Source organism: Prionailurus viverrinus, chromosome B3 (genome assembly GCF_022837055.1).
Source record: "Prionailurus viverrinus isolate Anna chromosome B3, UM_Priviv_1.0, whole genome shotgun sequence".
In the NCBI taxonomy this organism is placed as follows: Eukaryota; Metazoa; Chordata; class Mammalia; order Carnivora; family Felidae; genus Prionailurus; species Prionailurus viverrinus.
In genome coordinates, this window is record NC_062566.1 from 30,352,954 (window position 1) to 30,372,640 (window position 19,687).

The following is a 19,687-nucleotide window of genomic DNA, read 5'->3' on the forward strand; positions in this document are numbered from 1 at the left end:
ACTTTTCTCATTTGTGAAATGGGGATGATGATTTTAGTTTATGGGGGTTGTTTGCGTAATTCATGCCTGGCACGGGGTACGTCTTGGGCAATTATTAATTTCCTTTCTTGGCTCTGAAGGCAAAGAAAACAGAACGTGAGAAACATGCCCTTTCTCAAAAGCGTCGTTTGAAATGCTTCTTGAATATCAGGTGTTTGGAGAAGCTCTTCTCGTGAAGTCGGCATAGCAGGGAGAAGGAAATGTGGGATGCGACTCGACATTGAGTGATACATTATGCAGTATTGTCTTCCTTCCTCTTCCTTCCTGCTTTAGAAAGTCTTGCTAATATAGTATATAGAGTAGGCCATATTTACTTTTTTTTTTCTTTTTGTAGCATGCAGCAGATTGGAATAAATATGATGACCGACTGATGAAAGCTGCAGAAAGGGGAGATGTAGAAAAAGTTTCCTCCATCCTTGCTAAAAAGGGCATCAATCCAGGCAAACTAGACGTGGAGGGCAGATCTGCGTAAGTATTACTGATGCTAACTCCCCCAAGGGGATTTGGGTATGCTCTTGGGACACAAGTGAAATTTGTGAATTGTGGCTATCAACTTATTAATTTAAAAAGCCTCGATCAAAAACCATGCTCTACAATCTTTCACACATTGCTTTTCAGACATCATAGACTAATAGCTGTCCTCAATCTGAAAGATTTTCAAGCTAGACCGAGAACGCTAAAATACGACCCAGTGGTCTAGTTGTTTAGGCTCTATGGCAAACCGTAGCCTGGGTTGTTTGGTGCATTTCTGCGTATCACCTTTTTCATATTCCTTATCCCGTTTGATCCTTGCAGCGGCCCTCTGAAAGCAGTAGGAGAAAGTCTACAGAGGTTAAATAACTTGGTCTAAACTCATGAAAAGTCACAGAGCTGGGATGTGAACCCAAGTTTTCTGTGTTGGAAGAGTTTTCTGTAATTACACGGACTTTTCCTCTCAACTCCCGATCTGTTTTTATATTCGGTAATCATTTTAAACAAGAATGTGTAGAACAGAAGAGGCAGAATAACTAGTGTGTCTTAGGGAGGCACAGGGAGTGATCCCACTCTTTGGCTTTGGGGTCCCCGAGAACGACTACTGGCTTGTTGACCTTCTTATCTTTCCTCCCGCCCCTCCCGAATCTTCTTCACTTGCCTTCCTGTTGAGGGTGGGAGCAGTTGGGTTAAAGGGCAGGTGTATGGTCCGGCACCATGCTCTATAATTATAGCAGTTAAAACCTCTGGGAAACCTTCCAAAGTTAGAGGTGAAAAGTCTCATTTCCTAAAATTCCTCTCAGTCTTTCATGAGTTTATTTAGAATATTATAACTGGAAGCCAGATACTAAATATAGAAGTGAATGTTAGGAAGTGGATAGTGAAAGTTTGATATAGATCAATACGTTAGGATGCTTGTATATTTAAGTACAGGAAACATAGCAAAGCACGACTTAAAAATCAAGTTGGTTTTTAATACCAGTAAGGTTTGAAAAGTTCCAAGTTTTTAAATGCTGTCTCAGTTTTATCAAGTAGGCAGTCTGATAGCTATGACAACATTAGTTATTTTGAGTCCTGCTCCTATTTTTGCTAAATTTTAAGCTATTTTTAGGGCTCACAGTATAAACAGTAAAAATTTAACATCTAGAAGTGACTTTGTTTCTCGTGTTTCTTTTTTCCCAAATGCCAACATGTTAGAAGATACAGGAAATCTTTGGGATGAAAATCTTCAGTGAAACCTGATTTCTTCAGTTCTGCCTATCCATGCTTTGGATGTTTTGAATGAATGATTGCTTCAGTTTCTGTTAATGTCTTTTAAATCTGAGGTTCAGTTTGGAGTGAAATTATTGGTATTGATGGTCAGAGTTAGAAAAATCTGGTGTAATTTGATGAACTATGAACTTTAGTTTGTGAAATATGTGAGTAGTTCTAGTCTCTAAGGTTTTCACTGCAGGAAATAGAAGTCTTTTAGGATTCATGGGATAAAATATTTTCCTTTTGCTCCTTGCACACAAACTGTATTCTTCCTAAATTGCATACAAACTGTATGCTTCCAAAAGCATTTTGTGTATAGGACATGTTACAAATATGCTTTCTGTATATTATGTAATTACAAAAGTGAGTTCGTTTTGAATGACTTGTTTTTTTTTTTTTTTTTTTTTAATTTTGAAATTTAAGACCAAAGTAACCTGTGCTTCTTGACCTCAGTCCAGTTTCAGAAATGAAATATTTGAAGCCTAGCCATAGTCACTGCAAGGACTTGTTTTCTTCCTGTTCACCTCTCTCCTAGGGTTCAGCCCATTGCCAAAGCAAAATGGGACAGAGTCACCGGAAATCTCCACTGCCACTTGGAAAGTCAGATACCAATTGCTGTCCCTCTGTCCCCTAAGGCTGTCAGAAGTGACGTTTGTTTGGCTCCCAGCTGTTTTCTCTGGAATCAGTAAATGCTCCTTGGCAAAAAATGGTTTCAGATACCACCCTCGCCTCTCTGGGCCTCTCTCCTTCCCTGCATCCTGGTCTAGATATTTTTCACTATCTTGTTAGCTTACGGATGCCCTCACACAGATGTCGTACGGTTTATGTGGTTTTTCCCATTGTCCCGTATTACCTGGGTTTCCTGTTGTGGAAACACAAATACAGGTCTTGTTTTTAAAAAGACAGCTTCTGGGACGCCTGGGTGGCTCAGTTGGTTAAGCCTCCAACTTGGGCTCCGGTCAAGATCTCACGATTTGTGAGTTTGAGCCCCATGTCGGGCTCTGTACTGACAGCTCAGAGCCTGGAGCCTGCTTTGGATTCTGTGTCTTTGGATTCTGTGTCTTTCTGCCCCTACCCTGCTCTGTCTCTCTGTCTCTCTCAAAAAATAAACACTGAAAAAATAAATAAATAAAAAAAAAGACAGCTTAAAGTTGATTTTTTTTATATTGAAAAAGAGTATTTCTACAAACTAATTTTTCAGATTTCCTTTACGACTCTTTGTATACAAGTTAGTGATCGATATGTCTTCTTTCTGAAGTGTGCTATTTATAGCACATCTGCATTAATAATGCATTGTAGATTTGTTGTGAATTCTGCCCTTTGGTACATCATCAGTGTAATGTTGATCTGTTTTTCCTTTTTTTTTTTTTTTTAAGTTTATTTATTTATTTTGAGAGAGAGAGAGAAAGAGAGAGAGAGAGCGAGTGAGCAGAGGAGAGAGAGAGAGGGAGAGAGAGAGAATCCCAAACAGGCAGAGCCCAACACAGGCCTCGGAAACTCATGAGCCATGAGATCATGACCTGAGCCGAGATGAAGAGTTGGATGCTTAACCGACTGAGCCACCCAGGCGCCCCAGTTGATTTATTTTGAAGAAAGAAGTCTTCCAAATTTTTGAGCTAAGAAAGGAAAACAAACAAAAAAAAAATGTTCCCTCCAAGATTGTTGGGAGACTAAAAATGTTTGCTTGAAGGAAATTACCGTTCCTCAAAAGGTTCTAATGGTGCATTGCACGGTATAATTCCCTACTTTGGTATTGAAAAGAGATTTATAATCTTATAGATTTATAGTGGAATTTAATTCCACTGTAAGGAGAACTTATCTGATTCCTGTGAACACCGTATTCCTTTAATCAGAAATATCTCTGTCTCTCGAATTCAAATTGTACACAAACCTCCTTTATTTTACTTACTAGTGCTTGGTGTCTGGTTTGCATTTAAATCCATCATAATAATACTAGTCGAGACACATGACGGAGTGTTGTAATATCTGGAAGTGAATTTGCAACCTATCTCCAGATTTTGTCTCTGAGCATTTATTTTTTTTTTTAAGTTTGCTTATTTAAGAGAGAGACAGCATGAGTGGGGAAGGGGCAGAGAGCGAGAGCGAGCGAGAGAGAGAGACAGAGAGAGAGAATCCCCAAAGTGCAGAGCCTAATACAGGGCTCGAACTCGTGAACTGTGAGATCATGACCTGAGCTGAAATCAAGAGTTGGTTGCTTAACCAACAGAGCCACCCAGGCGCGACTCCAGGCATTTAATTATTCAAATATTTGAGGGCCTGTCATCTGTCTGGTACTTAAATTGGTCTGGGGAATGTAATAGGAAGCAAAACAGACAAAAATCCCTGCTTTTGTTGAGTTTATACTTGAGTAGGAGGAGAGTGACAGATTATAAAGAAAGACTGTAAAGAAAATAAATCTTGAATTTGTGTATTCGATAATACGTAGTTCTCCATAGAACAAAGGCAGGGATTGGGGAAGTAGGCATACTAAGGCTTCAGGGAATGGGGAATCATAGACATTTTAGATGACGTGGTTATGGAAGACCCCTTTTGAGAGCGTGTTCAGAGTTTGTCTGTATCCAGGCACCTGGCAGAGAGCTTGCACATCCTTATCTCCTGGCATCTTCACAGTGGTTATTGTCCTTATTTAGGGTTCAGTTCTATGTTGACCCGATTTCAACATCCTTTGCTAGCAAGCCCTATTGTGTTTACCTGCCAGTTTGGATTTGGTGGAGTATAGTCAATCAGTCGCTGTCTGTTCTTACTGCGGCCCAAAGATTTTTGTACAGGTTGGTTGGTTAATAAAGTGTTAGATGATCAAAGAAACAATGGGATATTTTCCACTGTATCTGGAATACTTGATGATCTAAAGTAAGTTTTTTAAGCAGCCTTTACTTGCCTTATTAGGAAGCTTGTGCCTTTATGCCTGTTTGTGTGAAACTTTGCCCAGTCATACAGGTCTGTGAACAAAAGGAAGAATGGGTGGTAGTTGTTGGTACTTTTGGGGAAGATGACTTTTATGGCTTTCCAAGCGTTGCTTAGTTTGTTGTCCTGACGGCTTTTCTCTGCAAGGTTTAATTTGATAATTCTAAAGAGAAGGATTAAGTGTTTTGATTGTCTTTGGCCTTAGCATTCTGCGATAACTTGAGTTGTCTTGGCAGTTTCAGTATATTTGAAACTAAGCAAAATAATCTGATAGAAAATTTTCCGTGCATCTATCAGACTTCTAGCTCCAGTGCCTTCGCTACTGAATAATAAACTGTAGAGTTAGCGGTATTATTGTATACATTTTCTATTATTAAGACTGTTGAACATTGGAATATTCCATTGGTTCCAAGGAGCTATTTCTAGGAGGTTTTGGCTCCTTATGTAAATTTGGGTTAAAATTAGTTTTTCAGTAATAAGTGATAGGTTTCTTTTTCTGACATAAAATATATAGGTGTTTTAATGTAGCCTTTAAAACGTGTGTGTGTGTGTGTGTGTGTGTGTGTGTGTGTGTGTGTGTTGAATAAAAGGTGATGTTGATGTAACATTTAAGTTGACATTTAGTAGTTTCTGTGCATAACAAATATTTTCTTTTTGTTTAGCTTCCATGTTGTGGCCTCAAAAGGGAATCTTGAATGTTTGAATGCCATTCTTATCCATGGAGTTGATATTACAACCACTGACACTGCAGGTGGGTTTGCCTCCATAGTCAGTTAGTTGTGCAACAAAAAGAGAGGACAAGCCTTGTCTACTGCTGATGTTCTTAATCAGACCCGAACGTGACTTAAAAAGAGAAGTCCTTAATTTTCTCTTTTTAAATAGTTAAGAAAAAGTTTACTTCTGAGGTATCGTCGATGGGAAGAGGTGAAGTACAGGGAAGTGCGGAGACAGGGTTGCTGAACTGAAGTCAAGTGCTGGTCTTGGTAGTGTTCCCGAATCCTAAAATTTCAGGTTTTGAAGGACCTTTAGGGGCCATTTAGATTCTACTCCTGTAGCCTCGAGTATATGAATTCTTGCTGTCATGCGGTTGTTCAGCGTTGGGTTGAACATTTCTCGTGACGGGGAACTAACGGCCTATGACAACAACAGCGTTACCACTAATGATCATAACAAGGAGAGCTGCCACTCACATCACCTGCTACTCTGCTGAGCACACGAACACGTGCCAGCTCATTCTGTCCTCACACCATCCCAGGGAGGCTGTGAGGCACTGAGCCATTCACTGACTTGCCCAGGGTCCTTCAATGGATGAGCTGTGACCGGAGTCTGCCTTTACCATTATGCCGTGCAAGGAAGCCTGTGCTGTATTTGGTTAGCTACATTTAGAAAAAAACATTTTTTGTAGACAGTTTGAAGTCTGGTTCTTTCTGTGCCTTCTGCTTATATGTAGTCGTACCCATGTCTGTCTTTCAAACTCGTACAGCCTAAGTTTGTCTGCACATCACAGGATAGACCTTTAAGCATGTGAAGATAGCCATTGTCTTTCTTCGATGCGCACGCTGGTTTTCTCAGGACGACCGCTCTCCGTTGTCTCGACAGCTTATTTCTCTGCAGTTCTACTTTGTTATTCAATAAATATAGGAGGTGACCTAGAACAGAGAATTTCCTTAACAACTTTCATATTTTATCCTGTGGTTCCGTATATAGACAAATAAATACATTACAGTTAAACCAGCATCGTGTTTAGAAATGGAAGGGAGGTAGAGGGACAGAGAGATCTCAGTGAGTTAGTGAGGAAGATCTTCACCTAAAGATGTGTCAGCTTCTAAATCGAAGAACAAACTCTATTCATCTGCCACCTCTGAACGAACAGAAGAATATGTTAATTATTTACAAAAGCATTCCATTGGTGTGGAGGAATATTTAGCTTTAGAAATTTCAGACTAACCGTGTATCTCTTTAGAACTCTTTAGACTTTATTTAGATATTGTGCTGATTCTCATTCAAACAAGCATCTTTCTTTTGTATTGTCTGTGTTCTTTCCGCTCTGGGTATTTTTGCCTAGTGGCCGATCTAGTGACTTTTGCCCTCCCGCCTTCAGAGAAGATAGGTTCAGTTGCTTTCCCAGGCTCAGCAGACATCATCTCATGTGCAGCATTCCAGCCTACTCTGCTTCAACTCTTTGTCTTTTGTTTTTGCTGTTGTCCAGTTATACTTTTATTTACTTTGGTTTAGTATTTTTCTCCATCGAGTTGTCCTGTCCTCAGGGCAAGGACCTTGTCTCATTTGCTGTCACATTGTCAGTTGTAGTCCAGATGTGGATATTGGAAAACAATTCAATTAAAAAATGGTATGTATTTTATCTTAACTCCTTGGTTTGTTACCAGTACAAACGTAGGTGAAAGATAACCAGATTTCAAGTTAGTGTGGTTTGGGTTTTGAGGTATTTGTGACCCAGGTCTTACCAGGTAGGCATTCATAGTGTCATTCATAGTGTTGGGTGTAATTCATAGTGTTGTGCTTTAGATTTTGATGTTTCCTTAATTTCTTTACTCTGTCCTCTCAAGTGGCTGGATTTGGATTTGGCTAAGGAAATACCTACCTGACATTTTTATCTGGTCAAGTTTCTATGGCAGTTTGTTGAGTACCAGGGACTGTCACCACTGTGCCTTCCCCCACCGTCCCACTCCATACTCTCTCTTACTTTCCATGTAAATGTGACAGTTTTTCTTGTCAATTTTCGCAGTGTAAAAGCTCTAGGAAACTTGTCCATGAACAGTAACAAATTGAAATTTGAAATCATCACATCTGTCTTATTTGTAATTCGGGGATGTTTAGGTATGGATGAGTATGTTGTACCTGTACCCGTTTAAAGACCCGGACTCACTGCTAATTTGTTCTGGATCAGTATTCAGAGTTAATCTTTCAGATGATAATTTCCTTTAAAATTGCACATTTAAAAAAAAATTTGTGTATCTGAGAGAGAGAGAAGGAGAGAGAGAGCAGGAAGGGCAGAGAGAGTGAGAGAGAGAGAACCCCAAGCAGGCTCCACGCTGTTAGCGCAGAGCCCGATGTGGGGCTTGATCTCCCAAACCGCGAGATCATGACCTGAGATCACGAGTCGGACACTTAGCCAACTGAGCCACCAGGCACCCCTAAATTTTCACATTTAATACACATTATATTTGAACAAGTTGTCTTATTTTCAGAGACACAGTCCTAATGAACTTTGAATTTTAGTTGAAAATTAGTTTCTTTCATTTAGGTCTCTTAACTTCTTGCACTTTAGTGTCCACACTGCCTGTTTGGAATTATTATGAGAAATCTAGGTATGTTTCTCACTCTCCTGTCCCCATTCTCTTTTTCTCTTTCTCTTCCTCTCCCTCCCTCCCTTCTTTCCTGTGCCGACTTAACTTACTTACTCTGTCTCAGGCATTACTGTGGATATTGGAGATACAGTGATGACTATGGCAAAGTTCTTGCTCTTTATGGATTTATATGTTTAATTTTTCTTACCCCCTTCATTGTGTTGGCGTGTATATTATCTCTTATTAAAATATCGACCCGAGTGAAAGCGTGCTGATAAGTTAAGTGTCCTGTCAACTAATGTTGGAAAAATGAGTCCCATTTCTTTGGAAAATTCACGCGTGAAGGAAATAACCCTCCGTGGATGTCTTTAATTATTTCTTTTCTAGGAAGAAATGCTCTTCACCTGGCTGCGAAGTATGGGCATGCATTGTGTCTACAAAAACTTCTACAGGTAGGAAAAGTGGTTAATACTTCAGCTTTATTATTTTGACTACGAATAATAGACGTGTTTTCAATGTGTTTTTGGAATTTGAGATCAAAGAAAATAGTGGGCTAATTTTGACTTACGTAATATCTTTCCCATCGTTTGTGAAAGAACGTGAACAATAAAGAGCAGAAACTCTGAGGGAAGTGAATCGCATAACTCGGTGTATTAAAAATAAATAACAAAGGCATGACCTTCCTGTTGACATTAGCTGGAGACTGGAGTTTTCTGTTGTCTAGGCTGTGACATAAAGTGATACAACATAGGCTCTATATATTTCTATATAAACATCAGGCACTTAGACTATATGATATGAATGCCATTAGTTAAACTTGTAGTCAAGCAGTCACAGAATTCCTTGAACTAGTGGGAAAGGGTCCCACCATACATTTCCATAAATGTTGTTGCCACGAAGTTTCACAGCAGACCTCCTTTGTTTTTCCTGATTCAGTTCAAATTTTAACTCTTGGTGAGAAAAACACCCAAACAATAACAGTCTCTGCATCCCATGCTATTATAATGTACCATATGTTTTCCTGTTTGGTGAAAAACTCAACTTTACAGTATAATGTTATTTGTTTCATGTCAAAATATTTAGTGGCTTGTCTAGTAGACGTTTAGTTTTTTTTGATAAATGGAATATTTTAAGATTAAATAACAGCTGTTCATTTGAGTCTAGATATTTAACTGTAAAGTAAAACTCTCCCAGATGACTGAGTTTCTGTGTTTTAACAGTACAATTGTCCCACTGAGCATGTAGACCTGCAGGGGAGAACCGCACTTCATGACGCAGGTGAGCGAAGGTCGCGCTTGGACAGAAGCAATTATTTGTTGAAACGGCTAGGCGTTTAAATTAATTTCAAAGTTTTAACGTATGTATTTGTATGATTCGCAGAGAAACAACATTACGAAGTTTTTGTTTATGCAGATTTGAAATTTATTTGATTGTACAGCTTAAAAAGATTCAGCCAACGTTTCCGGGCTAGTTTGCTAGATATCCAAAGTCCAAAGATAAATAAACCATGATCCTGCTCTCAAGGAGCTCCAGGCACCGTGTGTGTGTGTGTGTGTGTGTGTGTGTGTGTTATGAGAGGAGCAGAGGAACTGGTAGGAGAAATGGGAAGATGACTTTTCTTTTTCTTAAAAACTACTTTTACCTAATTAGCATGTCTGAACATCATTTTTCTCATCTGCAAAATGAAGTTAATACTACTGTAGTAAGTGGTTTTAATTAAATCATAAATAGTGCCTGGCATGTAGTAATTTCTTAATTAATGGTGGTGATATCTGTTGGTTTAGGTCTCAGTGCTGATTTTCATGTTTCTATAATGTGCTGTTTTTTTAAAAAAGATTTGTCCTAGTAATTTCACAGAGTTTATTATGCATACTTATGGATCTAAGTTTATCTGCATTATTCTTTAGGTGTCTTCAAGGCAAAGGTTAAGTATGAAAGTATTTTTGGAATGTTCAACAGTCTGACCTCTGGCCTGACTCTTAAGTCTGACATTCCTACATTTTGTTGGAAGGCCAAAGGAAAGAAAAATAGCTACCTTCTCTCTTCATGTTTATGGAATCTCTGCAGTAGAGGAAAGTGGTCTGAGTGAAAAATGCAATAAACTGCAAATTTCCTTCAAACTTTGGTATCTTTATTTTAGTTTTTTAAATAATTTTTTAAACGTTTATTTATTTTGGGAGACAGAGTGTGAGCGGGGGAGGGGAAGGGAGAGAGGGAGACACAGAATCCGTAGCAGGCTCTGGGGCTCCGAGCCTGTCAGTACGGAGCCCTACGTGGGGCCAGAACCCATGAAGTGTGGGATTATGACCTGGGCCCAAGTCAGACGTTCAACCGACTGAGCCACCCAGGTGCCCCTTTTTTATAGTTTTAAAAAACATTTTATGTGCTTTAGGATAGTCTAATTTTTTACGCAATGATTTTTTTCTTCTTTTCTTTTTGTATAAGATAGTGGTTACTTGCAGAGCATTTTCACATAGATTGTCAGTTGAGCCTCTCAATGATGCCTCTGTGGTTTTTGGTCTTGAGGAGAAATGTCTTATCCATTGTTCTCTACAGGCCCTAGCTCCGCCTTCTGGGAGGTTCTTCCTTGTCCATTATTCTCTAGGGTCACAGATAAATTGCACGGCAGAGAGCATGTCCTCTGTAGAGGCAGCTTAAGGGCTAGAACAATCATGAGTGTTAGCAGACTGGGCTTCTGGGACCTTGTGTAATACGGTTCCTAGAAAGCCTTGGTGGACTTTCTGGTTTATTCATCACCAGCTACTTCCATACATCTGTCTTTGAAGTTGTTTTCTGGACACAAAGTTCTTAAGCCTCCTTTATTTCTTGTCCTTATTTGTAGGCTCACGATTCCCTGCCTCATTTGATGGTTGCCACCTTTAAGCCATCTGAAATCATACCCTTGAATGGGATTATAGTATCCTTAAGATGTTGTTTATTCCAAGACTAGATTTTTGTTTTCTTTTCTCCTTATTGGGAAGTCCTTGAGAAAATCTGTGACCAACACAAGTTTCTCTCTTGCTGTTTGATATAGAGAAACAGTTGGCTTCCCCACATCTCTGAGGTCCCAGCTATCTAGATGCTCTCTATTCCCTTTTATCTCTGTTCATAAACTGGCTGAGTCTTGCTTGACCTCATCTCTTTCTTGTAATACCTCACCAAAAGTAGTAAGCAGCTGCCAACATGCACCAAAATTTTGGCCCTTTTCTATTGCTTCACTTAGAGGGGCTCCATAGACACACGGTACCCCTTCCGTAGTCACCTGGAAAGGCTCCGTAGCCACATGATACGCTTCTATCATGGATGATAGCTCTTTCAAATGTTTTGCCACAGCATGAGAAAAATCACAAGACCTCTAGCCTGAAATATGTTTATTCGCCACCTGGTATCCAGCCACTAAGCCAGTGCCATGTCGTTTAGGTATTTGTTGTAATAGCACCTAACTCCTGATAGCAGTTTTTGTCTTAGTTAGGGCTAAGACTAGGCTGCTGTGACAAAGGCACCATAACATAACAGTGGCTTAAAAAAACCAACAGCCTAGCAATTGCTTTCTCTCGTGTCATAGTCCTGGTGTTCAGATTGGCTTGTGCCTCTGTACCATATGGTCATTCAGGGACCCAGATGTCTTCCACTTTGCAGTTCTGCTGTTGCCTAGGGTGTCGTCCTCATCTATAAGGCTGAAGCTGATAGCAGGCACTTGTGTTTTCCTGCTAACAGGAAGGGGAAAGATCACGGAGGAATGCACAAACCACACTTTTAAGCCCTAGAGCCAGAAAGTAGCACACGTCACTCCTGTCACATTCCGCTGGTGAGATCTAATGCACGTGGCCATGCCCGCATGCAAAGAAGTCTGGGAACTGTGGTCTCCAGGTGAGCTGCCATGCTCCCAGCACAACTTTATCACCATGGAAGAAAGGGTGACCACAGTTTGATGAACAGCTGCCACTCTCCACCATAGCACCTTTAGTACTGACTTTCCTGGTTCACCATATTGTAATTCTGGCCTTTGCTATGCTTTACACTTTTTCGTTCTTACTTTTATTTATTTTATTTTATTTTATTTTATTTTATTTATTTTTTTTAACGTTTATTTTTGGGACAGAGAGAGACAGAGCATGAACGGGGGAGGGGCAGAGAGAGAGGGAGACACAGAATCGGAAGCAGGCTCCAGGCTCTGAGCCGTCAGCCCAGAGCCTGACGCGGGGCTCGAACTCATGGACCGCGAGATCGTGACCTGAGCTGCAGTCGGACGCTTAACCGACTGCGCCACCCAGGCGCCCCTCATTCTTACTTTTAATTGGGCCCGAATGGTTGTTAATTTTATAATTCCTGAATTAATGTATTCAGCTTCAATTTATCTCTTTTTTTTTAAGACTGATTTTGTATTTTATATAAAAGGCTTGCTGGATTAAAGACAGCAGAAATGAAATTTACCTGATTTTCTTATATTTGGTTTTATTCTGTTTAACACACACACACACACACACACACACACACACACACACACACACACGAATGCTGACTTTGCACTTTTTGTGGGTAATAGTCTAGTCTTGACTCCTAATGAATACTCATGGGGAGTATTTGTTAATAATAATATAAAAACTTTTAATAAAAACTCATGGGGAGTTGAAACACAATCCTATTTTTATGAAGTTAACAATAATTTTTTTTCTAATACAAATAATGAACTCCAGTGTTGGTCAGAGGAGAAGCAGTGTGTGGTTTTGTAATAGAATTTTTAGGAAAGTGACTCTGCTTTGCATCATTAAGGGCAGACATTGCAGTCTCTGCTTTTAAAAGGAAATATGAATTATATGAGTCAAACCTTATTTACTGTGACTCTTCTATAAACAACTGAATATGATTCATTGAAAAAATAATTGAGCTAACCCTTCAAGGATTAAGCCACATTTAAGAATACATTCTAAGTAGGAAATTTATTTTTATTTTCCATGTTTACCTGTAGGGTAGCAGCATGTTGTCTTCTGCAAGGTGACAATATTCCTTAGTCCCAATACATTATACAACATTTATGAAATGATCTTGTCTAATCCATTTTCAGAGAGAAAATGGGTACTTGTACTAAACTGAGAGCAGCTGACGTGAAGCTCGGTAGTTTAGAAATGGAAGAACTTACGCCTTTTATGGACGTAGCAAAGCACCATGTGTCTTACCACCAGATGTTCACCATTTATCATTTTCCTCTGTTCCTCAAAGCCATGGCCGACTGTCCCTCTAGCATTCAGCTGCTTTGTGACCACGGGGCCTCAGTGAATGCCAAAGATGTAGTAAGTCAGTTTATATTCTCATTTCAATCCAAGTATTCTGCCTTTTATGCTTTGGGAGATTTGTTGTCTTGATGCTGTTGTATTTTTCTTGTTGCTTAGGATGGGCGGACACCACTGGTTCTGGCCACTCAGATGTGTAGGCCAACAATTTGTCAAATGCTGATAGATAAAGGGGCGGATATTAATTCCAGAGACAAACAAAACAGGTAACCCTTTTATCACAGCTCTGCAGACTCCAGCTGGATTTGCAGCGACTCTGAAACTCTGCCGCTGTGCCTTGGCTTTTCCATTCCCCCTTAGATCTCCCCTTCCTTGGAATTAGCACCTACTTCTTTCCCCCCCCCCCCCTTTTTTCCCCAGAGTCTAATGAAGGAAGGAGAGGGAAATAGGGGAAGATGACAGGGTAAATGTGGAATACAAGCAGTGATTGGAGCCTGTGTTCAGGTCAGAAAACTGAAGAAAGAGGAATCATGTCCCACTTATTTATTTTATTTTTACTTTATTTTTTTTAAGAATTTTTATTTATTTATCATTTATTTATTTATTTTGAGAGAGAGAGAGAGAGAGAGAGGGCGGGGGTGGGGTAGAGAGAGAGAGGGAGAGAAAGAGAATCCCAAGCAGGCTCTGCACTGTCAGCACGGAGCCTTGATGTGGGGCTCGATACCACAAACTGCAAGATCGTGACCTGAGCCAAAATCAAGAGTCAGTCACTGACTGAGCCATCAAGCACCGCCCCTATTTTAAAGTCTTCTTAAGTTTCTCAAGTTCTATATATGAGTGAAAACAGATCTTTCTCTCACTTATTTCACTTAGCCTCATACCCTCCGGTTCCATCCACGTTGCTGCAAATGGCAGGACTTCATTCTTTCTCATTGCCAAGTAGTATTCCACTGTATATATAAACCACATCTTCTGTATCCATCTGTCAGTGGATGGACATTTAGGCTCTTTCCATAATCTGACTATTGTTGAAAGCGCTGCTGTAAACATTGGGGTACATGTGCCCCTATGCGTCAGCACTCCTGTATCCTTTGGATAAATTCCCAGTAGTGCTATTGCTGGGTTGTAGGGTAGTTCTGTCTTTAATTTTTGGAGGAACCACCACACTGTTTTCCAGAGGGGCTGCTGTTAGCCAACTTGACAGTAAATTATGTTTAAAATAAATAAACAAACAAACATTAAAAAAAATTAATGATGCACCATCAAAAAAAAATAAAGGATTAATATGTAAGACCGAACCAAAAAAAAAAAAAGTTTTAAAACAATTTTCAATGAGAAATGTGCTCAAATAAGATATGGGGGACAGGAATAAAAAATTACATCTACAGTCTGCTTCTTCGTTAGTGAATCTTTTGAGAGGAAAGGTTCTTGGGTGTCCTGGAGCTTGCCGTTTTTCTCTTTAGACTTCCCCAACGTGCTCCCTCTCCTTACCCCGCCTGGGCATAGTGCTGTCTCCTTCTCTGAAACCGAGTTCCTTTCTGTACCCCGAGGTTCCCTGCATTTATTTTTGCTTCTGTGTCCGATGTCATTTTATTTGGTGTGCACTAGCCCTTTCTGTCTGTAATTCTCCGTTTCCCCTCCTGTAGGTCTAGTGTATTGTGGCGCTGCATTAATTCTCATGTTCATGGTCACGCTTCTGACAACGAAGTATCTGAAATGCATCCCATCCCCTAGTTGAAGCATTACAATAATTTATAACACATTTTTGGCGTTTTGTAAATGATGACTGGTAAAATTTTTGCTTTCGTTTGACTTAGTTTTATTCCTCTAAACATGTATCCTGTTTTTTGTATTTCACTAGAGGCAGATAAGTATAATAAAATAGTCTTTAGATGTCAGATTTTATAGTTCTACTTGTTTGTATTGTTCAGACCTCTCAAAGGAGGAAATTCTTAAGCAATTAAATCATTAATGTGATTATTAAGGAAGTGGCTTTTTTGCATTACTTTGTTTTTGCAGATACTATAATCTGGTTCTAAGCATGACTAAGAACATTTGGTTTAAAAATAAAGTTTAGGATCAGAGAGGGATGATCTGGTTGATCCATGTTATTATTATTTTTTAATCTTATATTTTCCCAAGCACTTGAATGTCTCTCTCTCTGTCTCTGTCTCTCTCTCTCTGTCTCTCTGTCTCTGTCTCTCTCTCTCTCTCTCTCTCTCACACACACACACACACACACACACACACACAGAGTAAGGGAGGGCAATGTGTATTAAATAGGCTAGGTAGCAGATGGCTTTAAAAATAAATTAAAATCTTAGTTTCTGACACTCTGTATTTCTTTATTTTCCTGTCTTATCTATAACATTTTTTTCCCTAATTAAAAAAAAAAAACTTTGTTGGTGCCTGGTGGATATAAAATTGTATTCCAGCAACTACTGGGGAGTGAGAAGAGAAACAGAGTATACAAAGAATAAGGCAAGAGTCCATTTCCTTACAAAATCCAATGTTCACAGTCAAAGACAGTGTTAGACATAGGATAAGTCACTCCATTTCGTTATGTTTTAGTTTCCTCAGCAGTAAAACTAGGAATGGAACAAAATAATTTCCAGTGTCCTTCCACATCTCCATGATGATTCAGTTGTGTAATTACATTATTACTATTTGCAAAGGGTTTCAGTGCTAATGATCCTATTACGGTGGTCCATGATAATGGGGATAGTGGAGGAAGGTTTATAGAGGAGGCAGGTTTTGAAATTAAGTGTGGGGATGCGAAGGTCCCCGGTTAGGAGAAGGCAAGCTCTTCCAAGGAGAGAAATCAGAACGGGAATCTGATTCTTGTTTTGGAGTAGAAGGGACGCTGTGAAGAGGTTTGCATGATACAAGGTTCAGTTCATGAAGGGACTCGCATAGTGTGGGTTTATAGCTATGGGTTTTGAATGGATGGGTGACGGTATCCGTTTTGGAAGATTTTGCGGTGAGTTCGGCAGCGGCAGCAACAAGCGTATGTAAGGTGATGTGAGGTTTTCAGTTCTGCAAACTAAGACACACAGCAAATGTTTTTGTAAATGTGATGAAGTTAAAATAGAAGCTAAATCTATGAGGTAAAATCGGTATGTATAACAAGTATGACTTTTTAAAGTAATACCTCTTCTTTTTTTTTTTTTTTAAGTTCCTTTATTTTTTGGAGAGGCGGGGTGGGGGGAGTGGGAGAGAGAGAGAGGGAGAGAGAGAATCCCAAGCAGGCTCTGCACTGTCATTGCAGAGCCTGATGCGGGACTCAAACTCATGAACCGTGAGCTATAACCTGAGCCGAAACCAAGAGTCGGACGCTTAACCGACTGAACCACCCAAACGCCCCTAATAAGTAATACTTATTCTTTAAGAAGGGAGCCCCTGGAAGGTTTCTGAAATATCTTCTTGGATCTTTCTCAAGGTCTTTTGTGCCTCTTGTCTTCTCTTTTAGAACTGCTCTCATGCTAGGTTGTGAGTATGGTTGTAAAGATGCTGTAGAAGTCTTAATCAAAAATGGTGCTGATGTAAGCTTGCTGGATGCCCTGGGCCATGACAGCTCTTACTATGCAAGAATTGGTGACAATCTGGACATCCTAAGTTTACTGAAGACTGCATCGGAAAATACCAACAAAGGTAGGTAGCAAAGTAACTAGGAATGTCTAGCTTAATAAAGAGCAGCCTTGAAAGATTTAGATGGTGGAACCACAGTTTGTCAGAAGCAAAACCTTACTTCATGATGCACGTCATCGGTCTGTCTCCCTCTGTTCCGCAGCTTTGCGTTTTTGATTTTAGCAGTCACTTGTTTGGAGCAGTGTGTTTGGTGCATATATTGGCCAGTTGATTGAGTAAACCCCGTTCTGTGGAGTAAGTTCAATGGGACAAAGAGCCAAATCAAGTGCGTTTTACTAGTATATACGTATTTTTTTGACGAGGAGGGCTGTAGCGCTGACCTTTTCTACTTAAAAAGTTTTAAAGAAAGAATCCTTGTTTAAACATGTATATAAAATATTCAACCAATATTTATCAGATACCTGTACCGAGAATTTCTCTATCTTTATGAAAGAGAAATTGGGAAATACAGAAAAGCACAAGTAGAATTAGTTACTCATCCTACCATTGAAGACTCCTTATTACTATTTTGAGGAATAGCCTTTCAGTCTTTTGCCTATGCGTAAAATTAAGCTCACTTACAGTGAGCTGCAGGTTATTTTTTGTGTAATAAATGTTGAAGAGTTTTCCCTCCTAGATAAACATTTTGTCTATATTGTGATTTTTATTAATGCATAAAATTCCACATATGTTCTTTAATATTTCTTTGTTTTGAGAGAGACAGACAGAGCATGAGTGAGGAAGGGGCAAAGAGAGAGAGGGAGACACAGAATCCAAAGCAGGCTCCAGGCTCTGAGCTGTCAGCACAGAGCCCGATGCAGGGCTTGAACTCATGAACCATGAGATCATGACCTGAGCCGAAGTCGGATGCCTAACCGACTGAGCCATCCAGGTGCCCCTAAAATTCCATATATTTAAGTTTAATTTAATTAAGCAATTTTCTGTATGTGTCATTTAAGTTTATAGTTTTTACTAATATGCGTAACAATTCAGTGACTGTCATTATGCATAAATGTTTTAGCATATTTTTATAAGTCTTAGGATCAGTTCCTAGAAATTGAATCATGGGTCTCAGGATATACACATTTCTCTAAGCTTTTGATATATATTGACAAATTACCTTCCAATTTAAAAGTGTTTAAAATTTCGTATTTTGCAATTGCCTTCCTAGCGTTGCATATTATCTACCTGGACATAGTCATAGCAAAAAAAAAAAAAAAAGAAAAGAAAAAAATGCAGGTAAAAAATAGGTCCCTGTCACTTTACCTGTGAAGTAGCAAGCTTTAGAGGAAACTTTAAAACTGATTTCTTTAATGACCCAGTTGTGTGTTAGGGAATCCATAGTCTGTAATCTATCCAAGTTAACCTGCCATTTTACTATTCCTTTCTCCTCTCTCTCTCTTTAAATCTTCAGGAAGAGAACTTTGGAAGAAAGGACCATCTTTACAACAGGTAGGTCTTCATTTTATTTTTTAACAATTATATATATTGTTCAATTTCAGTAAAGTGTTTACAGGTTAGTGATTATACATAACTGTTTTGAGTTTAAGTGCATGCTATTCTCTCTCCTCAGTTAATCATGCCCCTGTAGAACCCAGATATTTAGATCCTGAGGCTTTGATACAATCACTCAGCTTGAGACAGTGAATCTCAATTACAGTGATACAGTCACACAGTGAATATATCCAGTGGGAAATAAATCACCTCCTGCTTGCCAGCCTCGAGCCTCCAGCCCTTTCAAATATGAGATATTGTACCTTGTGGAGATTCTTAAATGATGAGTTTTAGCCTGGTAGGGCATTAACAGTTTCCTCTACTCTCCCTTAATAAGAGAGCGAAATGTTTACTGTTACGGGAAATTCTTCTAATGCAGTAAGAAATGAAGGAAACAGAATTCAAAACTAATTATATACTGTGATTTCAATACCACTGTTACTATTCTGCTTTTTTGTGCTTTTTGTTTTCGCCTTATCGGTATTTAAAGAGGACTTGGAGATACAATGCATGATATAATTCATACTTTGTGCTAACTTGTTATCAAAACACCGTGTCACCCTGGTTTTGTGTCCCCGTCTCAGTAGATGTCTTCCTGTTTTCCCCTGATCTCTTTAGGTTAGAGTAAGGGGGCTGGCGTATTGCGCGGTCACCGACTTGCTCAAAGCTAGCGTAGGCAGCTGTCCTTTTCTGTTGGCTGTTCCCTTCCAGGCTTTCAGCTTTTCTCTAGTGAGAGGAGCCTGAGCACTTGCGAACCCCGGAGAGAGGCCTCAGGTACCCTCTGAGAAGTCCTGGTCATCATTCTGTCTGAACATCATTTCTCTTCCTCTCACCAGAATCCGAAAGCTACATTAACGCATGTTCTCCTTTTCCACCCATCAGAATTAAGTCATACTTCATGCATGGGTCACGTCTGCCGTCACTTTACCTTTCCATCTGGAGCAGCCATTTCACCCTTCTCTTCCATTCCTCACGCAACCTAAGTGGGAGTGGAGTGAAAAAACAAACTGTACCCTGTTATGTCTGTATCAGCCATCTTACATGGGATCAGACCAAGGTGATTTCTGAATTACAGAGATAGTTAAGATAAAGAATTGTCAAATATTAATGTGGGAATGGTATTCTGTTTAGCGCTCTAGGAGTTATCTAAGTGAATGCATGGAGTTAATATTCTGCTAGGAACAGTAAAACTCACTTATTCCCGTTATTTATTGAATACATTTAAAAATATCTGCTGTAAACAGGATTTGTTCCTGAACTAAGGGACAGCTAATCCCTGTTATCAAGAAGACCACAGTATAGTTTTCAAAATAAGACTTCTTCGGTTGTTTGCTTAAC

General features: G+C 39.5%; 1 protein-coding gene across 2 annotated transcripts in view; it reads left to right on the plus strand.

The window, feature by feature from the left end:
• The window catches only part of UACA (uveal autoantigen with coiled-coil domains and ankyrin repeats), a 96,046-nt gene that overhangs the window by 51,864 nt on the left and 24,495 nt on the right, over positions 1–19,687 (plus strand). For both annotated transcript variants that reach the window (XM_047862650.1, XM_047862651.1), the window contains exons 2-9: positions 374–507; positions 5,352–5,440; positions 8,385–8,449; positions 9,218–9,275; positions 13,218–13,288; positions 13,388–13,494; positions 16,698–16,879; positions 18,270–18,307. In XM_047862650.1, coding sequence (XP_047718606.1) covers positions 374–507; positions 5,352–5,440; positions 8,385–8,449; positions 9,218–9,275; positions 13,218–13,288; positions 13,388–13,494; positions 16,698–16,879; positions 18,270–18,307 — 744 coding nt within the window. The remainder of the gene's footprint in view (positions 1–373; positions 508–5,351; positions 5,441–8,384; positions 8,450–9,217; positions 9,276–13,217; positions 13,289–13,387; positions 13,495–16,697; positions 16,880–18,269; positions 18,308–19,687) is intronic.